The 24,321-nt window shown below is 36.2% G+C and overlaps 1 protein-coding gene across 9 annotated transcripts; it reads right to left on the bottom strand.

Annotated features, from left to right (window-relative positions):
- Positions 1–1,826: 1,826 nt before the first annotated feature.
- zfand6 (zinc finger, AN1-type domain 6) lies at positions 1,827–23,206 on the bottom strand. 9 transcript variants are annotated; one of them, XM_049465471.1, is made up of 9 exons: positions 23,123–23,141; positions 21,348–21,391; positions 13,365–13,481; positions 11,635–11,792; positions 9,988–10,072; positions 7,921–8,009; positions 4,392–4,538; positions 3,087–3,191; positions 1,827–2,072 (listed from the first exon to the last, which is right to left on the bottom strand). In XM_049465471.1, exons 3-9 carry the CDS (start codon positions 13,379–13,381, stop codon positions 1,924–1,926), a joined length of 750 nt encoding a protein of 249 aa, XP_049321428.1. In that variant the 5' UTR covers positions 13,382–13,481; positions 21,348–21,391; positions 23,123–23,141; the 3' UTR covers positions 1,827–1,923. The 9 variants fall into 9 exon arrangements, 8 of the variants coding, with proteins under 8 accessions (XP_049321428.1, XP_022525217.2, XP_049321429.1 ...); XM_022669496.2 differs by lacking the exon at positions 23,123–23,141 and adding an exon at positions 22,040–22,261; XM_049465472.1 differs by lacking the exon at positions 13,365–13,481 and having other exon boundaries at positions 23,123–23,206.
- Positions 23,207–24,321: the final 1,115 nt, after the last annotated feature.

Below are 24,321 nucleotides of genomic sequence, written 5' to 3'. Positions count from 1 at the left end.
ATACGTTTCTAGGCACGAACAGCTGGCCAATCACACGCGCTGTCAGGCATCCTCCCTTCTCCCAGTAAAAAGTCCACCAGCAAAAAGTAAAGTAAGGGAAATGACTGGGAATGACTCAGCACTTCTGTTCTGCTGAAACTTTAAGTTCTTTATGTTCTTATTATATCTTATTAAGGATTTTTTTCTGAAGTTACATTGATTTTAATATATTATTTTAATGCACAATAATTCCTATACCAGCACAGTACCAGAGAACATGTCCAAAAGTTTGTGGACACCTTCAGCACTTTTCGTTCAGAAGTTAAAGGAGAAATCCGGTGTAAAATTAAATGAAGTTGCAGTGAAATATGATAACTACTAACTGTGGTCGAAATGCCCACCTGTGTTCACCAATAGCATTCTAAAATACAGGGCTTTAAGCCGATGCTCCCAACAGGCTTACAATGCTAGAGATAGGGGCATGCCCATGCAAAGCCAATGTGCTCATGGCAAGGCAACATTAATTATCTGTGCCAGCTATTAAGAAAGTTGGGACATTTCATTTCTGTAGTCTTGTGGGAATTTTATGTTTTTATTATCCTCCTTGTGCCCTGTTCTTCAAAAGTCAGGACCACCACAGGCAGGGCAGTGGTGCAAAATGGAATCACCCCTTTGAGGGGAATTCTGATAACAGTGTTGTTGTACTTCCTGCACTGACCATCACAGAATTTATAGTAGCGCTTACACAGGTTGTTGTTGCATTTAATTCATAGCCCGTCGTTCTCTGTGGACCCCAGGCAATTGATTGGTTTGCTTGCCCTGTTGCAACGGCCCTGGCCACTGGTGCTGTATCATTTGAGTGCTGGATCATTCTCATGGTGTGTTTTGAGTGTGTTGTGCAGATACAAGTGGATCACATACAGCAGTGCTGCTGGAGTTTTTAAAAACACTCCGCTCACTGTTCACTTTATTAGATATTTCGACCTATACCTGCTTTGAATCTATTGCTGTACAGTTTGTGTTGGTCGGCCTCTGGTCCTTCACAGTACAATGTTGGTGGACTATTTTCAGTCCAGCAGTGTTACTGAGCTGTTTAAAAACTCCAGCAGCACTGCTGTGTCTGATCCATTAGACAAAATCAATGGGACCCCTATTCACTCATTGGTTTTTCCAAAATGGAAGGGTATTAAAAAATGTTTGTCCTACTTTTGTTGTACTGTCCAGAGATGTCTACTGCACTACAGAGAGATATAACCTTTTTATAGAAAGATGTAAGACTGTCTACAAAATATGTCAGAAATGTCAAAACATGAATACAAAAAACACATCTGGTAATGAATTATTTTAGTTCACAATTATCAGATCACTCTAATACTAACTCTACACAAACCCCCCCCCCCCCCCCCCCCCCACACACACACACACACACACTTTCTTACATTCACATATTTACATAAGCGCACAAACACCTTCCTGAAATATTAATTATAGACCTCCTTTAAACATAAGACAATTTTACAATTTTAGACGGCTGACAAGAAGCTAAAATTGTACTTTCACTGATTAAGAAATCACACTAATGCAAAGAGAAACAATATCACTCATTTAACCTGTGATGATCAGTTACAGACTCCAGAAAAGCCCAGCCCCTCAAGTAGTCTCACCACTTTAAAATAATATAAGCCCAATTAATAGTTCATCATTAAAATTAAAATAGAATAAAATAATATACATTTCTTAACTTCTATAATCTCTTAGACAAAAATAGATTTAGACTGAGGATATATACGTAGAAGAATGATGTCAAATCAATCTGCAACAATGGATTTCAGTCAGGCATGCATCACTGAAGGGTCTGTGATGGTTTAATTGTTCAGAGTCCCAGTGGTAAATTTGCAAGAGGAGATAAGTGGAGAAAAAGGATTGTCCATGACAAGCCACAGCTCAGATCTTCTGTATCTTCTCTCCAGCAACGACGGGATTCTCCTTCCTGATTTTCTCAGCCGCTTCAGCTTTGTAGTCGTAGGGGCAGTTGTGGTCAATAGTGCATCGGTGAACACCACAGAAATAGTTCCCACACCGGCAGTTGTAGTCTGGAACACAAAGACGCAGATTTAAGCCCAATCCCATTTTACCCTTTGGCCCTACCACTTACCCTTACCCCTTCTTTTTGAGTATAACCATTCCCAATGGAACAGAGTTAGAAGCGGAAGGTGTTCAATCCTCCACCGAAGAAATGGGACAACTCTTCGGCCACCCGATACGTCATCAGTAGCGCTAAAGTTCAGTAACCTAGCTGCTGCTGGTTAACAAGTTAACTTTAGGGCTTTATTGTATGTCTTTAGAAAGGGGGGAGATGGTGCAGAAATTATTTATTATTGTCCATTTCTTAATTTCTCTGTGAAGGGGAGCTGGAATTAGCTTTGATTAGCATTTATTTTATTTTATTTTTCCATTCCACCTTAAATGCTGTAGCCCTGCCATCTGTTGCACCATTTAAGGTGGAACGGGAAAGTTAGCTAGCTAGCTCTAGCTAGCTACTGAGACAAACTACTAGCAATCTTTTTTATGCTTGTTTTGAAGAATTTAGCCATAAAACACTGAAACTACACATTAAACTATGGTAATATAGAGCTAATCTCACTTTTAACAAGGAACATATTTACATTTGTTACATTTATTTGAAGTGTGCCTCTGAAAATCTCTGTATAAGGGCTTACAAGCCCTATCCCTTCCCCCTACCCCTCCAGCTTAACAAGAATCGAGAACTACTGTCATAGTAGTGGTAATGAACAGACAAGCCAGAAATCACATCCACATTCAATACAGGAGCCTCATATGCACATCCCACAAATCAGTACTGTGTTGTTTAGCTGTCATCAGACAAAACTCATGGGACATTTTTAACAGTCATGAAATCCTTATAGTAGCATTTATGTTGTTGTTTTTTCACTTTCTTTTTTCACTTTTAGAATGCATCTAAAAAAATGCATTTTAGAAAGACAGTGTAAAGCTTTAATTCATGCTCATAACAACACAATCAACCCCGTTCACACTGAAAATAAACCAAATTAATCACAGACTTGCTAGAAGCAAGACATTCTTACCAGTTAAGGCCAGTTTCTTGTTACAGATGAAGCAGCGCTTTTTTTTTGGTTTAGAGTTCTCCACTACAGGGGCAGAAGACTGCACTGAGACGCATGATCCCGAGGCTGTGGACAGTATCACAACATGTATGAAAAACATGAGATACTTAATCTATTACAGTACCAGTTAAAGTTTGGACACACCTTCTCATTCAATGCTTTTCCTGATTTATTTGATTTATTTTCTACATTGTACATTAATATTTAAGACATGAAAACGATTAAGGGACACAAATGGAATTACGTAGTAAACAGTAAAAAAAAACCTTCCCAATCCCCTGATCTAAACCTGACGAACTGAGATGGTGATTTGAGGTGATTTAATTGGGATGAGCTGGAGCTTCACAGCGTGAAGGAAAAGCAGCAGCTATTGTTCAGCACCTCCAGAAACCCCTTTCAAGGCGCTGAGAAAACTATTCCAGGTGATTCTTCCTCATGAAGACACCAAGATTAAAATACCAAGAATGTGCAGATCTGTCCTCAAAGCAAAGATAAAATGTGCTACTTAGAAAAATTTAATGTATAAAACATATTCTGGTTGAACTATTTTAGTTTATAGAATAATTCTGCATGTGTTCCTGTATAGCTTTAATATAGACTTTAATATTACATTTACAATGTAAAAAAAAAAAACAAAAAAAACAGAAAATGAAGGAAAACACATTGAATAACAAGAGATGTGTCTAAACTTTTGGATTGTACTGTATGTAAAGTGTAACATTTAACATAGTGTACTGTATCAGGGTATTGTGATTAGCATGTTAGAAATAGTTTGAGCTTGAGTTCAATCCTCATGTTACATCAGAAACATCACTGCAAAACACTAGAGGGCAGGGAAGTCCACAATGAACCAATGATAAAGCTAAACATTAAAAACAAAAAACAATGTATTTATGTGTTGTATTTATGTAAAATACTAATAGAAATATATAGCAGTTCTCCTAGCAGCTACAGTGTTAGGTCAGATCAATGATTTAATAATAATATGTTTTTAGAAATAAAAAAATTAACAAATTCGAGACATCACTCGACTGCATTAAAATTAACTGTTCCTAATAAAGACAATCACAATTCTAATCTGTGTGGTTCAGGTTTACTTTACCTAATGGTTTAGCATCTTATCATCTCAGCATCACAGCTATAGAGCTAAACTAAAGAAGTACACATCTTGGGTGACTTATGAAACTGAGTAATTTAGACCTTTACTAATGATGGCTAATTATTCTAGCATCACAGTTAGCCATATTCTGCTAATGCTACACTCACCACCTTCTCCATCTAGCTGAAGCACTTCATCCAGTTTTCTCTTTCTTACCCTACCTAGGACCTCTGCTGATGATCCAAATGATCCTGACATCTCACTCATGGTAACTCTCTCCTGAACACTAGCTACCTCTGCACTGTTAGAGGGACCTTTTACACACACACACACAAACACAAACACACACATACACACATTTCTTATATTGTTGATGATTATGTCTTACAGCCAATGAAAACCCAAATGTCAGTATCTTAGAAAATTTGAATATAAGACCAAATGGTACTTTTGGCAGTGTGCCAAGTCCTGCTGGAAAATGAAATCCACATCTCCATAAAAGTTTGCAGCAGAGGTAAGCATGAAGTGCTGTAAGATTTTCTGATATAAACACTGGACTGACTTTAGACTTGATAATAAAACACAGTGGATCAACACCAGCAGATCACATGTCTCTTCAAACAATCACTGATTGGTGGAAACTTCACACTAGACCTCAAGCAGTTTGGACTGTGTGTTTCTCCACTCTTCCTCCAGACTCTGATCACTTGATTTACAAACGACATGTAAAATTACCTGATGATCAGTGATGGTCTGCTGACAACCTTTATGGGGATGGGGATTTCATTTTCCAGCAGGACTTGGCACACTGCCCACACTGGTCCTTTATAATATTCTACTTTTCTGATACATTGATTTTTTTTATAGTTTTATATTTGTGTAAAATGAAGCTTTTTGTTTTATTCTATAAACTACAGACAACATTTCTCCCAAATTCCAAATAGAAATGTTGTAATTTAAAGCATTTATTAGCAAAAAATGAGAAATGGCTGAAAAAACAAGAGCTTTCAGACCTCAAAGAAAACAAGTTCATATTCATAAAGTTTAAAGAGTTCAGAAATCAATTTTTTTTTTTTAGAATAATCACAGTTTTCATGCATCTTGGCATATTTTCCTCCACCAGTCTTACACACTGCTTTTGGATAATTTTATGCCTTTATGCCTTTGGCTTGTGATCATCCATCTTTCTCTTGATTATATTCCAGAGGTTTTCATTTTGGTAAAATCAAAGAAACTCATCATTTTAAAGTGGTCTCTTATTTTGTTCCAGAGCTGTATACTAAACAACTAACCGTATTGAAGCTACACATTTTATTTATATGGAAATAGTGTTATGTTGGAAGCTGGAATGCAACAACATTCAATCATATTTAATCAGAGGATTAATTACTGCTTTTCTCATTAAAAAAAGTGATTCTCAGGCTTTTCACTGGACTTTGTCCATTTGTTGGACCGTTCTCAAATCAACTACAGGCAAACAAAGCAGAGACGAGAGTGGGTGTGAGGGTGTGTGGGACGAAGCGAGGCCGTTTCTATGGGATTCTGCTGAACTTTTATCCATGCGTGTCACAGCACCCTTGATAACCTGCCACTGCCAACTACTGCTCTGAGCTGGAGAGGCCTGTGAAGAAGCTGCAACCAGATAAACAGACAGTTGACAACGTGTCTCTAACACGCTGTGTCATTTAAAGCTCACATAATAAATGTGCCCAACAGCGGTCAATTATTTGCAGTTTGAGGACAATATGATTTTCTCCACTATGACAAAAACAAATACATGGAAAACAAAGACATCTCCTAATATACAGCAACACTATATGTCCAAATGTGTGTGGATACTAATTTTAAAGAATTAAAAGAGTTCAGCTTCTTTAAATTGTTTCTAGGGTAGTCTCAGAACAGCTTTGTTGTAGTTTAAGCTATAACACAAGAGTTTTGGTGTGAACAGAAAAAAAAATTAGGATGTTTTCACACCTGTAATTGGTTTCTATGGTCCAGATTAGCTGATGATATAGTTTACTTAGAGCGTTTACTCCCTCTGTTTGGTTTATTTTCACACACGCACTAACCTAAACACACCAAAATGAGCACCAATAAATCCTCTGATTGGTCAGAGCTGTCTGGAGTGGGACTCTAAACACAGAACACTGAAATTCTGCACTTTCAAACACAGTGTTTTCAATAGAACGTGCAGAACAGATGTAAACATGGTAAACGGAGTTGTGCGACTGCGAGTAGTGAACGCAGCACAGACAGCGTGTGTAAACAGCATGGAACAGAGACAGAGTTTGTTCATAGTGGGGGGGGGGGGGGGGGGGGGCGGTATGGCCCTAAAATAATATCATGATATTTTATGGTATTTTCGCAATGACGATACTCTTGCTGATATGATAAAACACTGAATTAAAATTTAAATAAAAAATATTTCAAGAATACACTACTGCAAAAATATTTAAATTACATTTTATTATTGCGTACGATATATGTCACACTCCTAACCGAGATATAAAAAAAAAATACAAGAATTTGATTAGATTTGTAACAGAAATCAATGATCCAGAATGTCATGTTACTAATGTTACTAATGCACTAATGCAATATATCTCCATATATCCAGGATTAAAGTAAAATAAATGATACTGGACAGATATAATCTGTCTCTAGTATATATAATAAGAAATGAGAACAGTGTGAATTTTCTTTTGCTAAAAACAGTAAAAGGTAGTACCCTGATGTGATAACTAGGGGTGGGTGATAAGGCACTATATTTCAGAGTATTATATCGTTCACAATATTCGAAAATGTTGGCGATATTTTTGCGTAGACAAGATAAGGCGCGCCCCTAGTTCATAGCTGTGGTAATTAGCATTATCCGGCAAATATTTCAGATTAAACTGCGCCTTATCAGCAAAAGTAGTATATTTGATAAGGTTCTCACCACAAACAAACCGCTTTAGATTTCGTTTGTTTTGAGCCGCACCCAAGTGGGATTACTGTTTTCACACCTGCTCAATCAAACCGCACCAAGGGTACAAATGAACCAGAGTCCGTTTTAACCAGAGCAAATAGTGTTGGTGTGAAAATGCCCTTAGACCACATCTTAAAGTGGTCTCAGTCTGTGGTCTCAGTTTGTTCATTATTTGAAGTCTAAAAATGGAGCAGTGGTGGGAACAACAAAAAAAAAATTTATTGAAATTGTCTCAAAGAAGTTGCTCATGGCTTGCACTCTGAACTATGCTTTAAACGACTCTAAAAAGACGATGAGATGTGGAGTGAACAGAAAGAATTCAGACCACTTCATAAAGTGGTCTCAGTCTAGTTCAGTCAAGGGTTGATGTCAAAAACTAAATAAGTCTTAAAGAGGTTGACTGATGGTCTGTGCTTTGAGAATCGAGTTGTGGAAAGATCTCAGAACACCTATTGAAGTGGACTTAATTATGTTGGCTCCTGGTTTGAGCTCGGAAAAAGTAATGGTGGTGTCAACAGAAATAATTCAGACTACATTCAGAAGTGGTCTCAGTCTGGTTGATTTATCGTTTGAGCTCTGAATTAATTAAGATGTGAACAGAAAATAGTGTGGTCTGAATCTGATCAGTGCTAAAATGGACCAGAAACAGAACGAAGACGTCTGTAAAGTTTGTGTGTGTGTGTGTGTGTGTGAGAGAGAGGGAGAGAGAAAGAGTGAGATTGCTGTACCTGCAACTTCTTCTGTTTTTAGCTCATCCTGGGCTTCTCCTGAAGTCAGCTCCTCTTGTGCTCTTTCTGTTGCTGTTACGATGCTTTGACTATTAAAAGAAATTCATGTTTGTAAAAAACAAAATGACAGAGTTTGCCCTAAATCTAACTGTTCAGCTAAGACTTTTGATGTACCAAGATTGCTTTTTATTAGGGGTGTGATGAGACACTAATATCACGAGACGAGACACAATACTGGGTTCACGAGAACGAGACGAGACGATATTTAAAAATAAAATTTTAAAGAAAATGTCAAAAATGAAAAATGGCTTGAAAACTAGAGTTTTATTTGACAAAATCATATAACGCAAACTTAACAGGCTGGTTTCTCTCACACATTGATTCTATAAGAAATAGAAATAAGTAAAAGAATTTAAAAAATAATAATTTTCTAGGTCTTATATAGTGCAAACAATAAGTGCAAACCACAACCAGTCATATCTCTTGTAATTTAACCATGCATAACCACAACCAGTCATATCAAGCCTATGCTTGAAGTGCAAAAAGAGACAGAATTTTTTTTTTAATACAGTACAGAGCTAAGGCATTAGTAAAACTGCCTACAATGCATAGGGGCAGTGCACTAAAGGGAGCACCAAATGAAAGCCCCAAATAAATTTTCTCGCAGCTTGCTGGTTCTGTCATTACTAGCGTGGTGGATCTCCTCCACCCCCTCCTCTTCTGGGGGCGCTAATACTAGTTGCACTCCTGCTGTGTTGCCAGATCCTTGACAAGAAATATCGTCACGTTTTAATATCGCGATAATGCCACGAGATCTCGTCACACCCCTACTTTTTATGTTTTAAACTGGAGCAACAATACAAACATCCGATAGCTGACAAAGTTATAGGCCATTATTATGTGACACAGTGAATCGATGAATGCTAAATGTCTGCACAACTTCAAAAATGAAACATCCCATAAATCTAATACACACTATCAGGAATTACTCGAACTCGAACTGCAGTATGTAAGTTAAGGTGGCCGCCATAACAACAATCATTTACCACCTTGACAACAAAACCCTGCACTGGCCACTATACAGTCTCACTCCCAAGATACCACCTCATAATTTATACCTCACAAAACACAATTGTGGGCATTCCCGAGCTGTCCCTTGAGGTTATAGTTTAGGATCAATATGCATACTGCTATCCCATGACTTTTGGGATGCAGGTGTATTTTAAACAGTGACAGATCTCTGGCTTGGGGACCAATAAAACAGATCTCAGTACCTCAGCTGAACAAGAAAATGACAGTATGGCGCTAAAATCATGTTTTTTTCCCCCAACAAGCCAGAAATAGATCCATGTCAGCTGTTAAATAAGTACTTTGTTTGAAAATAATTATCTCTTTTTGTATTTTTTCCAAACATGTGAGCCCCACACAAGCATGTTGGCCGGGTCTGTTGGCTGATGTACTGGAACTGGGGATTCAGTGCTTTCCTCTGAGCACACTGGCTGCCTGGTGATTAAGCATTGATGGCATTTTGAGAAGACGTGAGCTAGCTGATTTAACTTGTGTTAGGGGAGGCATACACTTGTCCTCACCCTCCTAGTGTCAGGGGTATTGGGGTTAATGATAGGGGGAGTCTTAGTGAGTGGGTGAGGCCATTTGGAAACTGATGGAGAATAAAAAAAAAATAAAACGTGATTAAAAAGCCTCCCTTTGGTCAATGATTCTTAATAACTGCTGGTCATAAACTGCACAAGCAAGTCTATTACATAAGCATGGCAGCTCCATTGTAAAACTAAAGACACAAACTTCATGCCTCGTCTGATCAAAAACATGAGGATGTAGTGTGCAAATTTGATTTCTGTTTAAACCAAAAGCTGATGAAATGAGTCACATTTAAATCATGGAAAGGTGTGGGCAAAATGTTAAGGTTATTCAGTGGAGTGTAGAGGTAAACCAATCAATTCAATGCAGCAGGGGCAGAGACTGTGTCTCTGCAAGGTCTGAACCAGAAATTGAGCTGAAATCAACCCAGAAATAGGACAAAGTGAGGAGAATGGGTGTGCGCATTACCTGTTTAGCTGTAGTGCTGACGAAGCCGTGACTGTGTTGGACTGTGTTGAGAGTGATTCTCCTAAAGTGCTGAATCTAGTCGACACTGTGGGCAACAGGAGCAAAGACAAAATTATTCCTCACATCCTGGATATCTCAGCAAGCAGGCATCTGACATCCTAAATTCTTCAATTCAGAGAAATATTGCTCTGTGCTAAGCTAATTTACACATAATCACAAAATTATTACACATTAAAACACTAAAAAGGACATGAGATGTGAGAGCAGGAGCCAGAAATGTGTTATACTTAGAGAATAGTAGAGTGAACACTGCATTATCAGGATTAGGTTTAAGTTACTAATACTGAACTTGTTTAAATTAAAAATGCTCAAAGATGATTTTCTCAAAAATAATCAGCGCACCTTATAATCTGGTCTGCCTTATGTATGAATTTTACCAGTCAGGTATTAAGGAGCAGTAAAGCCACTCCACTGAAGTACAGTGTTATACAGGTTTCAGTTTAGTTCTCCAGCACCAGGGCTGGAGAAGTATTAACATTAGCCACTAACCAGGCTTAAGCTCTACCTCTGTTCAGGGGCGAGTATAGGGCTCCTCAGTGTAGTGCTGTTGGGCGGCATTAGACTCTAACTGCGGCTGGTGCTTGTGGTTAGCTAGTGCTAATGCTGCTGCACCCAGCCATAATGGAAATCTGGAAATCTAAGCTTACTATAAAACCAACAGAAGCACTTTACTCACCCAAATAAATCATTTTCAGAGAAATCCCGAGAAATATAGTTTTGTTTACTTAGCTAAGCAGGTGAGACCTGCTGAATTAAAAGGAAACACGGCGACACTCCTGTTCCTTACTAAAGTCGAATAATGGGCCTCATAATCTGGTGCGCCTTATTTATGAAAATAGACCAGAAAAGTGACGTTTACTAATAGTCAGCCTTATTATCCGGTGCATCTTATACTGTGAAAAATACTGTATACTCAAGTGTTAAACAAACCAAAATACTCTGTGAAGCATTTAGGTGGCTCTTATATGTGGGGTGCTGTTAACTTGTGGTTTCTGAGGCTGGTTACTCTGATAAACTTATCCTGTACAACAAAGGAAACTCTTGCTCCTTTTTTCTTGGGGTCCTGATAAGAGCCAGTTCCATTGGAACGCTTTTGATAGTCTTATAAGGTGCACTGGCCAATTTTGGGAAAATAAAAGGAAAATACGGTAAAATAAAAATCCAAACACATCCTAAATAAATATTATATAAATATAATAAAATAAATGAGTCTACACCCCAGACCGATAATGGGTTTGTGTGGGGGTGGAGCTTATTATCACTGATTTGTTTTTTTAGACATAAGTACTCTAGCCGAATCGTGGATCAATTGCACAATTACATTTCCTTGAATCACTTTTCTGCATGTAGGATTGCCAATGCTAAAGCAGCTTGCTGCTTAAAGCGAACCCCACACCACAAATATCAGGAAGACCAGAGATCAGTAAAGGCTCGAAAACAGCTTTCACACATGACCAAGTGTACTTTACCCACAGAGCAAGCCCACACGGGTCCGGATAAAAAAAAAAAAAAAAAAAAAAAACTATGTAATAATGTAAAAAACACCCTAAATCTTAAACAGCTCATTCTGTGCAGACAGTATCTGACCTGGGTCGCTGACTCTGCTGCTGGAGTTCTGTCTTTGTAAAGAGTCTTTGTAGCAGATGGAGCACATGCCGTTGTTTCGGGGGTTGCCGTAGAAGCCACAGCCCGCGGTACACGGAATAGGCACTTGGGTTTGGTTGGTCTGCTGAGCCATGTCTTTCCTGTGGTTCAACCAGAGACAGAACAATGAGCAATCCTGTTAAAAATGTGGGGAAAACTGATAACACTGGAATATGGAACACGAAGAAGTCATAAAAACTGAAATACACAGTGACATGCCAAATGTCATGGGATACAGTACAGTTGCAAGAAAAAGTATGTGAACCTGCATAAATTGGATTTCTGCATAAATTGGTCATTAAATTTGTCACAAGAATAGACAAACACAGTCTGCTTAAACTAATACCACACAAAAATAATATGTTTGCATGGTTTTATTAAACACAACATGTTAACATTCACAGCGCAAGGTGAAAAAGTATGTGAACCTTTGGATTTAATAACTGGTTGATCCTTCTTTGGCAGCAAGAACTTCAACCAAATGTTTCCTGTAGTTGCAGATCAGACCTGCACAACAGTGAGGAATTTTGGAACATTCCTCTTCACTAAACTGTTTCAGTTCAGTAATATTCTTGGGATATCTGGTGTGAATCGCTCTTTTGAGGTCATGAGGCCACAGCATCTCAATTGGATTCAGGAGGTTAGGACTCTCCAGAAGGCGTATTTTCTTCTGTTGAAGTAATTCGGTTGTTGATTTACTTCTATGTTTTGGGTCGTTGTCCTGTTGCATCACCCATCCTCTGTTGAGCTTCAGATGGCAGACAGATGGTTTTAAGTTTTCCTGCAAAATGTCTTGGTAAACTTGGGAATGAATGTTTCTGTTGATGACGGCAATCTGTCCAGGCCCTGAGGCAGCAAAGCAGCACCAAACCATGATGCCCCCTCCACCATGTTTCACAGTTGGGATGAGGTTTTGATGATGGTGTGCTGTGCCTTTTTCTCTCCACACATAGCGCTGTGTGTTCCTTTCAAACAACTCAATTTTGGTTTCATCTGTCCACAGTATATTTTGCCAGTAGTGCTGTGGAACATAACAGTGTGCGGTATTAGTTTAAGCAGACTGTGTTTGTCTATTGTTGTGACTTAGATGAAGATCAGAATACATTTAATGACCAATTTATTCAAAAATCCAAGTAATCCCAAAGGGGTTTACATACTTTTTCTTGCAACTGTTTATAAATTAATCATGTATTACCTCTGGAGATAGCTTGGAAGTGCCCGTACCTGTATAAGTTGTGAGGAATTGTCTTTAAAGTGAGGTCAAATTGAATAAGTTTATATTGGATGTGGCGGATACGATACTAGTCCAAATCTCTTATGACATGTGGTGTGTCAATGTGATATAACTAGTGTAAGATATTTTTGGATGACAGTCAATAACAAAACATGTTATTGTTCTCACCATGTTCTCCCATGTGGCGGGATTACATAACAATATAATATGTCATAATATTAACAATACCCTAACAGTCTGACATTTCACACAAATAATACACTTCAATTCAAATGCAATTAGGCTGATTAGACTGTATGATTAGGTTTTCAGATTTCTACTATCGTTCTGTAAAGCTTGAAAATGCATTTGTGGCTCCCTGCGCAATACTAATAACTGGAACTTATATTTATATTATTTCACAGTTACTAAAAATAAACAGCCCTGCATGACACTCAACTCTTCTTCCTCTGCCATCTTCCTGCTCTATCTGACTCTCCTTGGTTTATCTGCTCACTGCTGACTGTCCCTGCTCTCCTCCCTGCTGCTTTCAAAGGGGCCGATCCCCTAGTGAAGCCTGTGGATGGTTAAACACATCACTAAAACAATTCATGCATAAGCTCATTTCTGCAGTTTAGTTTCTATCTACACTTTTAGCCAAAACATTAAAACCAGGGCTACCCAATATTGAAATAAACTGACATTGCAATAACGTATCTGACTGCAGTATATTCTGCAATATTTACAAATTTAAATATTTAAGAAAAAGGTAATTAAAAGCTGTAACAATAAATTAAATATATCTTACAGACATTGCACATACTGTAGTATTAGTATTGTGCATGCTCACATTGCGATGGCAATCCTGAAACAATAAATGTGAAGCTCTAATTAAAGCTACTGACAAATAAAGTTAATTAAATTGACCTCTGTAAGGGGGTGGAAATATTAGGCAGTAAACAAACAGTCAGTTCTTGATGTTTATGTGTTGGAAGCAGGGAAAATATACAAGTGCAAGAAACTCTAGAAAGTCTTGTACAAGAGCAAATCTGTGATGTCTAGACGACTGGGTCAGAACATGCTGAAAAAAAATCAATAAATGTAAAGAACCAAAGAAAAAGCAATAATTTACTATAGCAGAGCTACTCTACTCACACATTTAACTCAGCAATGCCATCATAATTTACTATAGCAGCACTATTGTAGTTACACATTTACCTCAGAAGTGCCATCATAAACTTACTTTAGCAGCGCTACACTAGTCACACATTTACCTTAGCAGTGCCATCTTGAATTTTCTAAAGAAGCGCTGCTCTAGCCACACAATTACTTTACCAGTGCATTTCTAATTATGCATCTACCCCATACTGCTATTGTAATCAACAATTTATAAGTTACTATTCTAGCACAGTACAGTTTGTATTTTTCTGGTGGAAAACTGGCAATTTGTGAAAAGATAATAAACTGATGCTACACTAATTAATTAACTAAGCGAGTAGAGAGCGGTACTGTATACTGTATATGTCAGCACTCTGATACGCAGTGCCGCCAGAGGTTGGGGGAAGAGGGGGGAATGAGCGTGAGCCACCCACCACTGCTGAAAAAACTCTAATGTTACAGGAAATATTGCCTTTTGACTACATTTGATCACTGTTTGGTATAAATTATGCAGGTTTTTTTTACAAATACATTTGGCAACTGAAGTCTTAAATGTCAAAAAATATTTTTTTGGTGTTTGGCTGAAAAACTATGGTTGCCAAATATTTGGAGCATCCCTTATTAAAAGGACCTTGCTATTTAAAAGGATGTAATTGCATTAGAATGCTATTATACTATGATTATATCAGTGTATAATATATAATCATAGTATATCACTATAAATGGTCTTAAAATGACAATAATCACAACTATTTAAGTAGCAATATATCGTCCAAAAATAACAATATATTTTGACAGGACTATTTCAATGGACATTTTATAAAAGCAGCTCTAAGTTTAAAAGACTTTCCAGTGTAGTTCATATGGTGAACCATGAGAGAGAAAACACTGAGTGATTAAAGCAGCCATCCAAGTTCCTGACACAGCACTACTTGTCAAGATTCTCAGGAAGATTACTCTGTAATTCAAAGCATCCCTGCAAAACAGCTGATTTTCCAAGTTTTCTGAAGTGTAGCTCTTTTCTCAGTTAGGCAGACATGTGGTTTAGTATAATCATGCCAAAGCATTAAGGCATGTGTTCAGGCCTTCTATTTCAGACACACTCTCTGGTATTAACATTGTTGACTGTGAACAAATCAGTTCTAAGTTAGCACTTCTGGAAACACTAGAAGTTTCTGGAAATACCTGGCAGCTTCTGGAAACAGCCACATTACATTGGTGCAATTTGCAGATTTAGAGTTACAGACTGTAGCTCATTTGTTGCTGTGGGGTCTACAATAGAAACGGACCACCATAGGAACCTCAATAACCTGGTATTATCTGAGTGTAGTGGTCTGTGACATAGCTGGTATCGTTTGGATGATATTGTCCCAGAAAAATTTGGGAAAAACTATAGTTTTAGTTAAAAAAATAATATAAAAGTATACTGCATTTACAGTGATAATACCAGTTAATGCACATTAAAACCCTCATATTAGCCAATACTTAGCTATTTATGTTCATATATTGTACGATAACTCAAATTAAAAATGCAATTACTGTTACAGGCCTATTACTGATACTGACAAGGTACAACATTTGGGACACTACTAAGATAGTAATGGGTTCGCCACCCAAAAATATCCAACCAAAAGCAGCTTTGCGGTTAGAAACTGACCTCTGATAGGTTGAGATTTGATACCACAAAGTGTTAATGGCAAAGAAGAGTTACAGTCAGAAACAGGGTGATTGAGTCTGAAATGTGGCCATTAGTGTACAAAAACAATTTTCACCTGTAGAATAACACAAAAATAACTTAAAGACCCAAAAACTGGTTTGTTTTAATTTTGGTCAATATGCTATTAATCAGATATTGATATGAACAATATAAAACCCACATAAAAACAAATTATTGACCTTTGCTTTCAGTATCTGCAGCGAAACGTTATTGATAACTTTCTTTTTGCAACCCAGTCACACAAATAGGGCTGCCACGATTAGTCGGTATAATAGACATTGTCGATTATTTAAATTTGACGACTACAAATTTAATTGTCGACTAATCGTTAATTTGTAACAGTACCGCATTACACACAGTGCTGAGGACAGAAGCACAATGGGAGATGGGTAAAATGGCTAACTTATACAGGTTATACTCAACTTAGTCTGTGCCCAAACTCAACAGATCAAAAGAAGCGGTGGCTGACTTCACATGTATCGGAGGAAGCATGTGTTTGAAGGGCCAGTCTTCACCCTCCTGGTGTATTGGGGCATTACTAGTGATAGGGGGAGTCCTAGTGAGTGGGTTGGGTAAATGGCTGTGTAAATTAGGAAAAAAAAAAATACAATTATTTAAAAAAAAAAAAAAAAAAAAAAAAAAAAACAATGGTCTTGAATTTCCTCCATTTGTACACATTCTCTTTAGAGAAGATTTTGTACCCATTTTAGACCTGATGAGCATCAACAGCTCTTTCTCTGCACTTCTCAGAAATCTCAAATTCGTGCTATGATACACTTTCACAAAACATGTGTTGTGAAGAGAAGTTTTAACAGATCCCTGTTCTGATGCCCACTCATCGATTGAAACCACCTGTCTTTAAATTGACCTTTAAACTAACTGCTAATCCAAGACGTTCTCATACTTTTCCCTTTCACTAATATAAAATATTGAGTCATTTCCTCAATAAATACATGAACAAGTATAATATTTTTTGTCTCATTTGTTTAACTGGGTTCTCTTTATTTCCTTTTTCGAAAAATTGACAATTTATGCAGAAATATAGAAAGTTCTTAAGGGTTCACAAACTTTCAAACACCACTATAAATATTACACCTTCTCAACAGGTGTTTTTTACAAAAATAGCAAATGATAATTTAATATTATATTTAGAATTATTTATTTATATATTTATTTATATCTTATATAAATAGCCAAGACTATTTTTTTTTGTGGGGGCTCCATTTTCATAGAAACCCCCTGTGCAAAACAAAAGCTAGGAATCACTCTCTGCTGAGTAACTGGCTAATTTAGGTGTAGTGAGTACACAAGCCTAAATGAACACCCTACATGGGCCTAGGCAAAAAAAAATAACAAACGACGCCAGGAAACACCTCCTTCTAATACGAAGCTCAAATAAAACACTCACTAACCAACAAGCTACAACCTGTAGATCACGTCTTATCAGCACAAAAGAGCTGCTAGGTCAATGTTTAAGCCCCTAAAACATCAACACAGCTGCCTAAAGACTCTGACATTCGTCAAACAAACAAGACACAAAAAGCCATATTGTTACTCACCAAGTTACAAACACATTCACATGCAGGCTCGTCCGCTTGTACACTAGGCTAGTGAGTGGAGTAAAGCTCCTGTCATTCACTCACACTCACACGGGCTGCCCTGTGACCAGCCTAGAAAAACCCCATGTCTTGGCACAGGCATCTAGCATGCTGCTCGGGAGGCTTGACAGAAACTGTGTGTCTAAGCAGCGGGATTACAGGGTTTGCCGGCTTTACACACCAAGCTCCTGGACCAGAGAGTCAGCCATGGAGACTGAGAAGAGCCAACACTCCAGTGGCTCCCATAAAAAAACAGCTAGCCTTAGCAACTCTAATCCTCCGGCGCTGCTTGCCAAACATGCGAGTTTCGGCTTCAGTTCTGGCTACCGCTGGTCTCTACTTAATTACTTTTGTCAATCTCTTTTTCTTTTTCATACTTTGCAATGGCAGCAGCGTGTCACACTTTTTGTTTTGGTCGAGAAATTCATGCTTAAACTGTTGCTAACCGTTATATTAGTAATTTAGGAATCTACCGATCATTTTCAGTATTTATTGAGTATATTTTTAAATAGGCCAAATAGAACTATTAGAAACTTCAATACAGTTCTCTTGTATAAAACTAAATCAGAGTGCATGTATTTTCTTTGCATATTGTTTTATTTTGCATGTAGTGTCTTAGTCTGTAGCTACTGTTTTAACTCAGGCTAAAGTGTCAGCTTTAGAAGTCCCAAGTCTCCAGGAAGTTGCGTGAATCTAACGCATTTCAATCACAGCAAGTCAGATAAAATCATCTGGAAACCTTATGTGCACGTTCTTCTCCACCAGTCTTACACACTGCTTTTGGATAATGTTATGCCACTCCTGGCGCAAAAATTCATTAAAAACCAGTGTTATTCCACCAAATATTGATTTCTGAACTCTTAAAACTTCATGAGTATGAACTTGTTTTCTTTGCATTATTTGAGGTTTGAAAGCACTACATCATTTTCAGCAAATACATGGTCTAAATGACAATATTTCTATTTTAGATAAATGTTGTCTGTAGTTTATAGAATAAAACAACAATGTTAATTTTACTCAAACATGTACCTATAAATAACAAAATCAGAGAAACTGATTCAAAAACTAAAGCAAAAACTTTTATCTTAGGTTTATTGTCCACTGTCAGAGACATCCGGAAAACACAATGCATGATTTTTTTTTTTTATAATTTATTCGTGTGTTACTGCTGCAAATAAGTATTTGAACACGTATCAGCAAAAATTCTGGCCCTCAAACACCTGTTAGTCCACCTCTAAAAAGTCCACTTCACTTATTATTCTAAATTAGAAGCACCTATTTGAGGTCGTTATCTGCGTAAAGACACCTGTCCACCCCACACAATCAGTAAGACTACAACTACTAATAATGATAACTATTGGCTAAAGACCAAAGAGCTGTCCAAAGACACCAGAAAGACAATTGTAGACCTCCACAAGGCTGGAAATGGCTACGGGGCAACGCCAAGCAGCTTGTTGACAACAGAACGACTGTTGGAGCAATTATTAGAAAATGGAAGAAGCTTAACATGACTGTCAATCTCCCTCGGACTGCTTGTTTGCTTGTTGTAACTCTTGCAAATTAAACTTAATTTTGTATATTTTTTCAAATCTGAATCTGATAACACATGTATTTAACTATTCAAAACATGTACTGGTCAATCTCAGACAGCTTTACTGGTTTCTAAGCTGAAGATGGTTACATGTTTCACAGTCCTGTTACCAAAACTCATGTGGTATTTAAAAAGCATGTTTAAAAGCAAGTCCACCAATTCCTTTTATCTTCTCTTAAAAAAGTGTTGTTATATAATTGATGTTCAAATAACTGATATCTATGACAAAAAAAAACACTATATGAATGAACATTCTACTTTTCTAAAATATTATGCAATTTATTAAATAAATGGATAAATGATGAACCAAATCGAATTGGAAATAAACAGAGAATTTAAAAATGATCAAGTTGATAATAGACTTGAAAAAAAAAAAAAAACTAAATTGCGACTAGGCTAATAGCATGAGGACACTGAGCACATTCTAGTGATTTTCCCAAAATTTGTCATTTAAAAAAATAAATAAATAACATAAAATTTAGGTAACAGGAATGAGTGTTGAGATTGACCTTCTCAGTCATATTTACCAAAAGATCAAAAATACAGAAAAACAAATAAGGGAACTTAATTTTGGTCTTCCCATGGTCTACAGAAGAACCAACTGATGTCACTTCCTGTTGTAGATGTGAATTTTAGAGTGTTTTTAACTTAAATATTGAGGATTTATTATGCAAAAAAATAATTGTGTTTACTGTGTTACTTTTGCAATTAGGACAATGTACAAAACAATATGCTTTTATATTTTATATTATACAATTATTTTTTGTGCAATTTTTTGGAGACAGAAATGGCACTGATTCTGCAGAATGTGCCCTATATTGTGGCTTATGTGCTGACACAGATGTGCAAATACACAGGCACAGCTTGTTTAGTCCCTGTAAAAAAACGTTATACAATATTACAGTAGAGCAGATAAACACAAAACTATTGGGACCACACATAATGTTGGGATGAGTTGGGGAGTTGGAGATAAGGTGTGTGTATATGGGGAAGTGATCATTCAACATCTTTATTACACTTTTGTAGCTAAATGCACCTAAATTCTCACAGCAATGCCCTGACTTCTTTAAAAAGTACAAACAGTATTCCAACGAAAGCTCCAAAAAAATTGTGTTTCAATACTTTTGTCCATGTATTAAATGTGCATTATCATCATAGATTTACATACCACTAATTAATGCTGTTTAATCAGAAGATTCACTGTTCCTATAAGGGCTAGGCTTTGTATGAATAAGGTGATGAAACTCATAGTCAACAACCAGCCACAGTGCAAAAAAAATCACACTGGCATAAGCCTATTGTAGTCCTTTCCAAAACACAGACCCCCACCTGACAACTGGTACTGATTACAAGCAATGCCTTATTATCTGCCTCGCAATTGTAAGGTTACACAATCATTTCTAACTCATATATCAGGAATTAAAATCTGATTTGTAAATGGGTTTAATGGAATTGCATTAATAATATTAATAATAGCTGGCTGTCATTTTTACAAGTAAGTAACTTTATTGTAATTCAATCACTTATCTGCCTCTATACATACATGTATATAATATTAAATATAAAATATATAAAATTATTAAACTTAATGCACCTATTCGTTAGGATAACATTTATATTTGTATAAATGTTATCCTAACGAATAGGTGCATTAAGTTTAACCTGAGGAGTTTTTTTTTTAGCTCAATAATTCGAACAAAGCTATAACGTTACATCATTTAAAAGGCATCTGAATACATATTACATGCTAATTTAGACTGTTTTTTATTTTGTTTGTTTTTAATTTTACCCTATTTACATTCTTAATCTTATAGTTTCCCTACATAAAATGAGTTTACACTAGCAGGTTATGGTAGGTAGTGGTATAACAGATCATATTTTATTTATGGGTATATTGTTTAACCTATTCCTTTTTTTGCTTTTAAAGTGCTTTGTGAAGCTTTTTTAAGCTGTATTTATGCATGAAAGGTGTTTTACAAATAATAATAATAGCAACACTGATACTAATAACATTTTTATTATTATTATTATTATTATTATTATTATTATTATTATTATTGTAATAATTACTATTATTATTATTATTATTATTATTATTATTATTATTATTATACTCTATGAGGTCCACCTTACAATTAACTTCACTATGGACTGTACTTTATCCATTTTAAAGCAGATACTGTTGTTAATATAACGTTAATAAAGTATATGGTCAAACTGAGAGTAAGTTTAACTAACGTTACTTTTAATATCCAATTTATTTTTAAAAACAGCTAACTAGCTATGTTACTGTTGTGACAACAACAATAACAACATTCTAACTTACATTAAAATATTACTTTTAATACTAAAATACGCTTATAAAAAGTGTCAACTTACCTTAAAAACTCTTTTTTCTCAGTTGTTTCTGCCTCTTGAGTTGTCTAAGTAAAATAAAATACACGAAATATTAAAAACACACAAATACTCCACATATATATACAACGCTACCTATGTGACTGATCCAAATCTAACGCGAAAGCCCGCCCACTTAAACAATGATTGGTCAGTCCTTCACAAACCACGCCCACTGGCTATCTGCGATTGGACAAACGCTGCGTCAGTCATCACTTCAGCGACAGCCAAGTTTCAGAGTTAGAAAACGTCTGAAGGAGTTTAACGCAGAAAAGGGGGCTGTATCTGCAACATTTCCCAAATATGTGCCACGTAGTTTGTTAGAGAGTAAGATACAGGCTTTATTTAGTTAATCAGAGCTTAATTATAATCGCTAATCCGTTAAATTAAGCAAATATTAGCTAGTTACAAACACAGGGACCTGCTAACCGAGCAGGAACCCGTAACTGTTGCTCCTGATTGTTTAGTTTAGTCAGCTAACCCAACGCTAGATTTTTTATCTCGTTTCTCCACTAAATGCAGGTTAATTTGTATATAAACAATGCAACACTTCACGCCACGGTTTAAATAAGCCTCTGTAAAGCTAAACTCCTGAGCTAACACTATTTATTCAGCTTTATCTGCCTTGGTTTGCCTTAAATATCCGAAACTAGCTGTAATAATAACAGTGAACTCACCGCCTCTGACTCTCACAGCTGTTTCACAGCCCAACTTTCCTCCCGGCGTCAACAAGTCCGGCTAATTCTCTCCGTTTCCTTCAGTAACTTAAGATAAATGTGGCTGTTAAACGGCTGTTAAGCGACTGTTTTTCCTGGATGTCGTATTTCAGCAGCTCCCCCACCCAGAAACTGCCTGTTTGTCACTGTTGTCACCCTCCATCCCCCCACTGTAATATCTGCACTGGCGTCATATGGCAACCCGTTTAGTCTAAAATCACACCAGCAGAACTCAATACTCAGCTCTTAAATCAGGTTTTACTAATATAAACTCTAAACTAATCACAGAGCTCTGTAATAACTTTTAATGTTTTGTTTCTAGTATAAACAAACCCTCAATATCAGATACTAAATGTTTTAAGAAATAATATACAGCTCTGGAAAAAATGAAGAGACCACTTAAACATTATGAACATTATTATTTTTTTATTTTACCTCTGGAATATAATCAAGAGGAAGATGGATGATCACAAGCCATCAAACCAAGCTGAACTGCTTGAATTTTTGCACCAGGAGTAAAGGCATAAAGTTATCCAAAAGCAGTGTGCAAGACTGGTGAAGGAGAACATACCAAGATGCATGAAAACCAGGGTTATTCCACCAAATATTGATTTCTAAACTCTTAAAACCTTATGAATATGAACTTGCTTTGTTTGCATTATTTGAGATCTGAAAGCTCTGCATCTTTTTTGTTATTGCAGCCATTTCTCATTTTCTGCAAATAAATGCCCTTAATGACATAATTTTACTCAAACATATACCTATAAATAGCAAACCAGAAAAACTGATTCAAAAACTAAAGTGGTCTCTTATTTTTTACAAAGCTGATATACTAGTAAATCTCACAAAATGTGGATATAACTAAAAAGTTACTTTATTTCAGTAATTCAGCTCAAAATGGAGAAACTCATATTATATAGATGTACAGACAGAGTGATCTGTTTTAGTGTTTATTTCACTGTTGATGATTATGGCTTACAGCTATCAAAAACTAAAAAATCTGTATCTCAGAACATTTGAATATAATATAAGACCAATTGGTACCTTTCACAGTGTGGGCCGTGTGCCTGGTCCTGCTGGAAAATGAAATCCACCTCTTCATTAAAGTTGTCAGCAGAGGGAAGCATGTGCTGTAGGATTTTCTGGGAAAACACTGCACTGACTTTAGACTTGATAGAACACAGTGGACCAACACCCGCAGATGACATGTCTCTCCAAACCATCACTGACCATCAGTAAATTTTACATTTCATTTGTAAATGAAAGGAGACCAGAGTCTGGAGGAAGAGTGGAGAGACACACAGTCCAAACTGCTTAAGGTCTAGTGTGAAGTTTCCACAATCAGTGATGGTTTGGACGAGACACATGTACATTCAATTTTGGTTTTGGATAGTAATTGAAAAGCTGATAATGGTTTGATCATTTTCAGTGTAAAATAAATGAAAAGAATTCTTTCTTTGTCAAATGTGTTTATAATAAACAGCAAAGGTAATAATAAACGGCAAATAAACAGTATTTTTCATTAAAACGTGTAAAGGTGTTTTCGTGTTTTTTTTTATTAGAACAGTGGTGGAATAGGGCAAAGAGTGCAGCCATTGCTTGATTTTATACTTAATTAAATACATTATTATGCTAAACTCAATTCTTTTAACCTAAAAAAATAAAGGTTTTTTTTTTGCATTTACACCTCGCACACTGAGCAGTTCCTGCAGTTACTGACTGTATTAGACCCTTTAAAGAGAGTTATATTTTATACATATTTGAGCTCTTGAACGTCATTTTGATAAAGTATTAGGTAATAATGTAATAAGCATTCAATACTATATAAACAATAAAAGAACGTATCATAAATAATAATTAATTACATAAAATAAAATGTAGTAACTCTTTTCTGACACCTTGTGGAATATCTGTGTACTGCATGCACTATTAATATTTAAAGGGTTAGTTTTGAAGACGTATTTGGTTTTTAATTATTTTTATGAACCAACCCTTCTGCATTAGAATGAAGCCTAATCGTCTAATTTGTAATTAATTTATTGGTTAGTAATATATAAAAATAATAAAATGTATAATGTTATATGATACTGGTTGATAGCCTAAAAAAAGTTTAAATATCTAAAAAGTAAAAGTAAAAAAAATTATAAATAAATAATAATATTCCAAAAAAAAAAAAAAAAAATATATATATATATATATATATATATTGCCAAAACGATGCAATAAAAGAGAAAAAAAAAGTA

This window comes from Astyanax mexicanus, chromosome 16 (assembly GCF_023375975.1).
Source record: "Astyanax mexicanus isolate ESR-SI-001 chromosome 16, AstMex3_surface, whole genome shotgun sequence".
Taxonomy (NCBI): Eukaryota; Metazoa; Chordata; class Actinopteri; order Characiformes; family Acestrorhamphidae; genus Astyanax; species Astyanax mexicanus.
The sequence above is the reverse complement of the archived record's forward strand: the minus strand, read 5'-3'. Positions and strand labels throughout refer to the sequence as shown.

What these genes read in the sequence shown, in the direction of transcription:
- zfand6 (XM_049465471.1), bottom strand. An exon ending in CAGCAGAGTCAGCGACCCAG is followed by an intron (nt 10,073 to 11,634) that starts GTCAGATACTGT and finishes TGTTGCCCACAG; the next exon opens with TGTCGACTAGATTCAGCACT. An exon ending in TCAGCTAGATGGAGAAGGTG is followed by an intron (nt 3,192 to 4,391) that starts GTGAGTGTAGCA and finishes TACTGTCCACAG; the next exon opens with CCTCGGGATCATGCGTCTCA.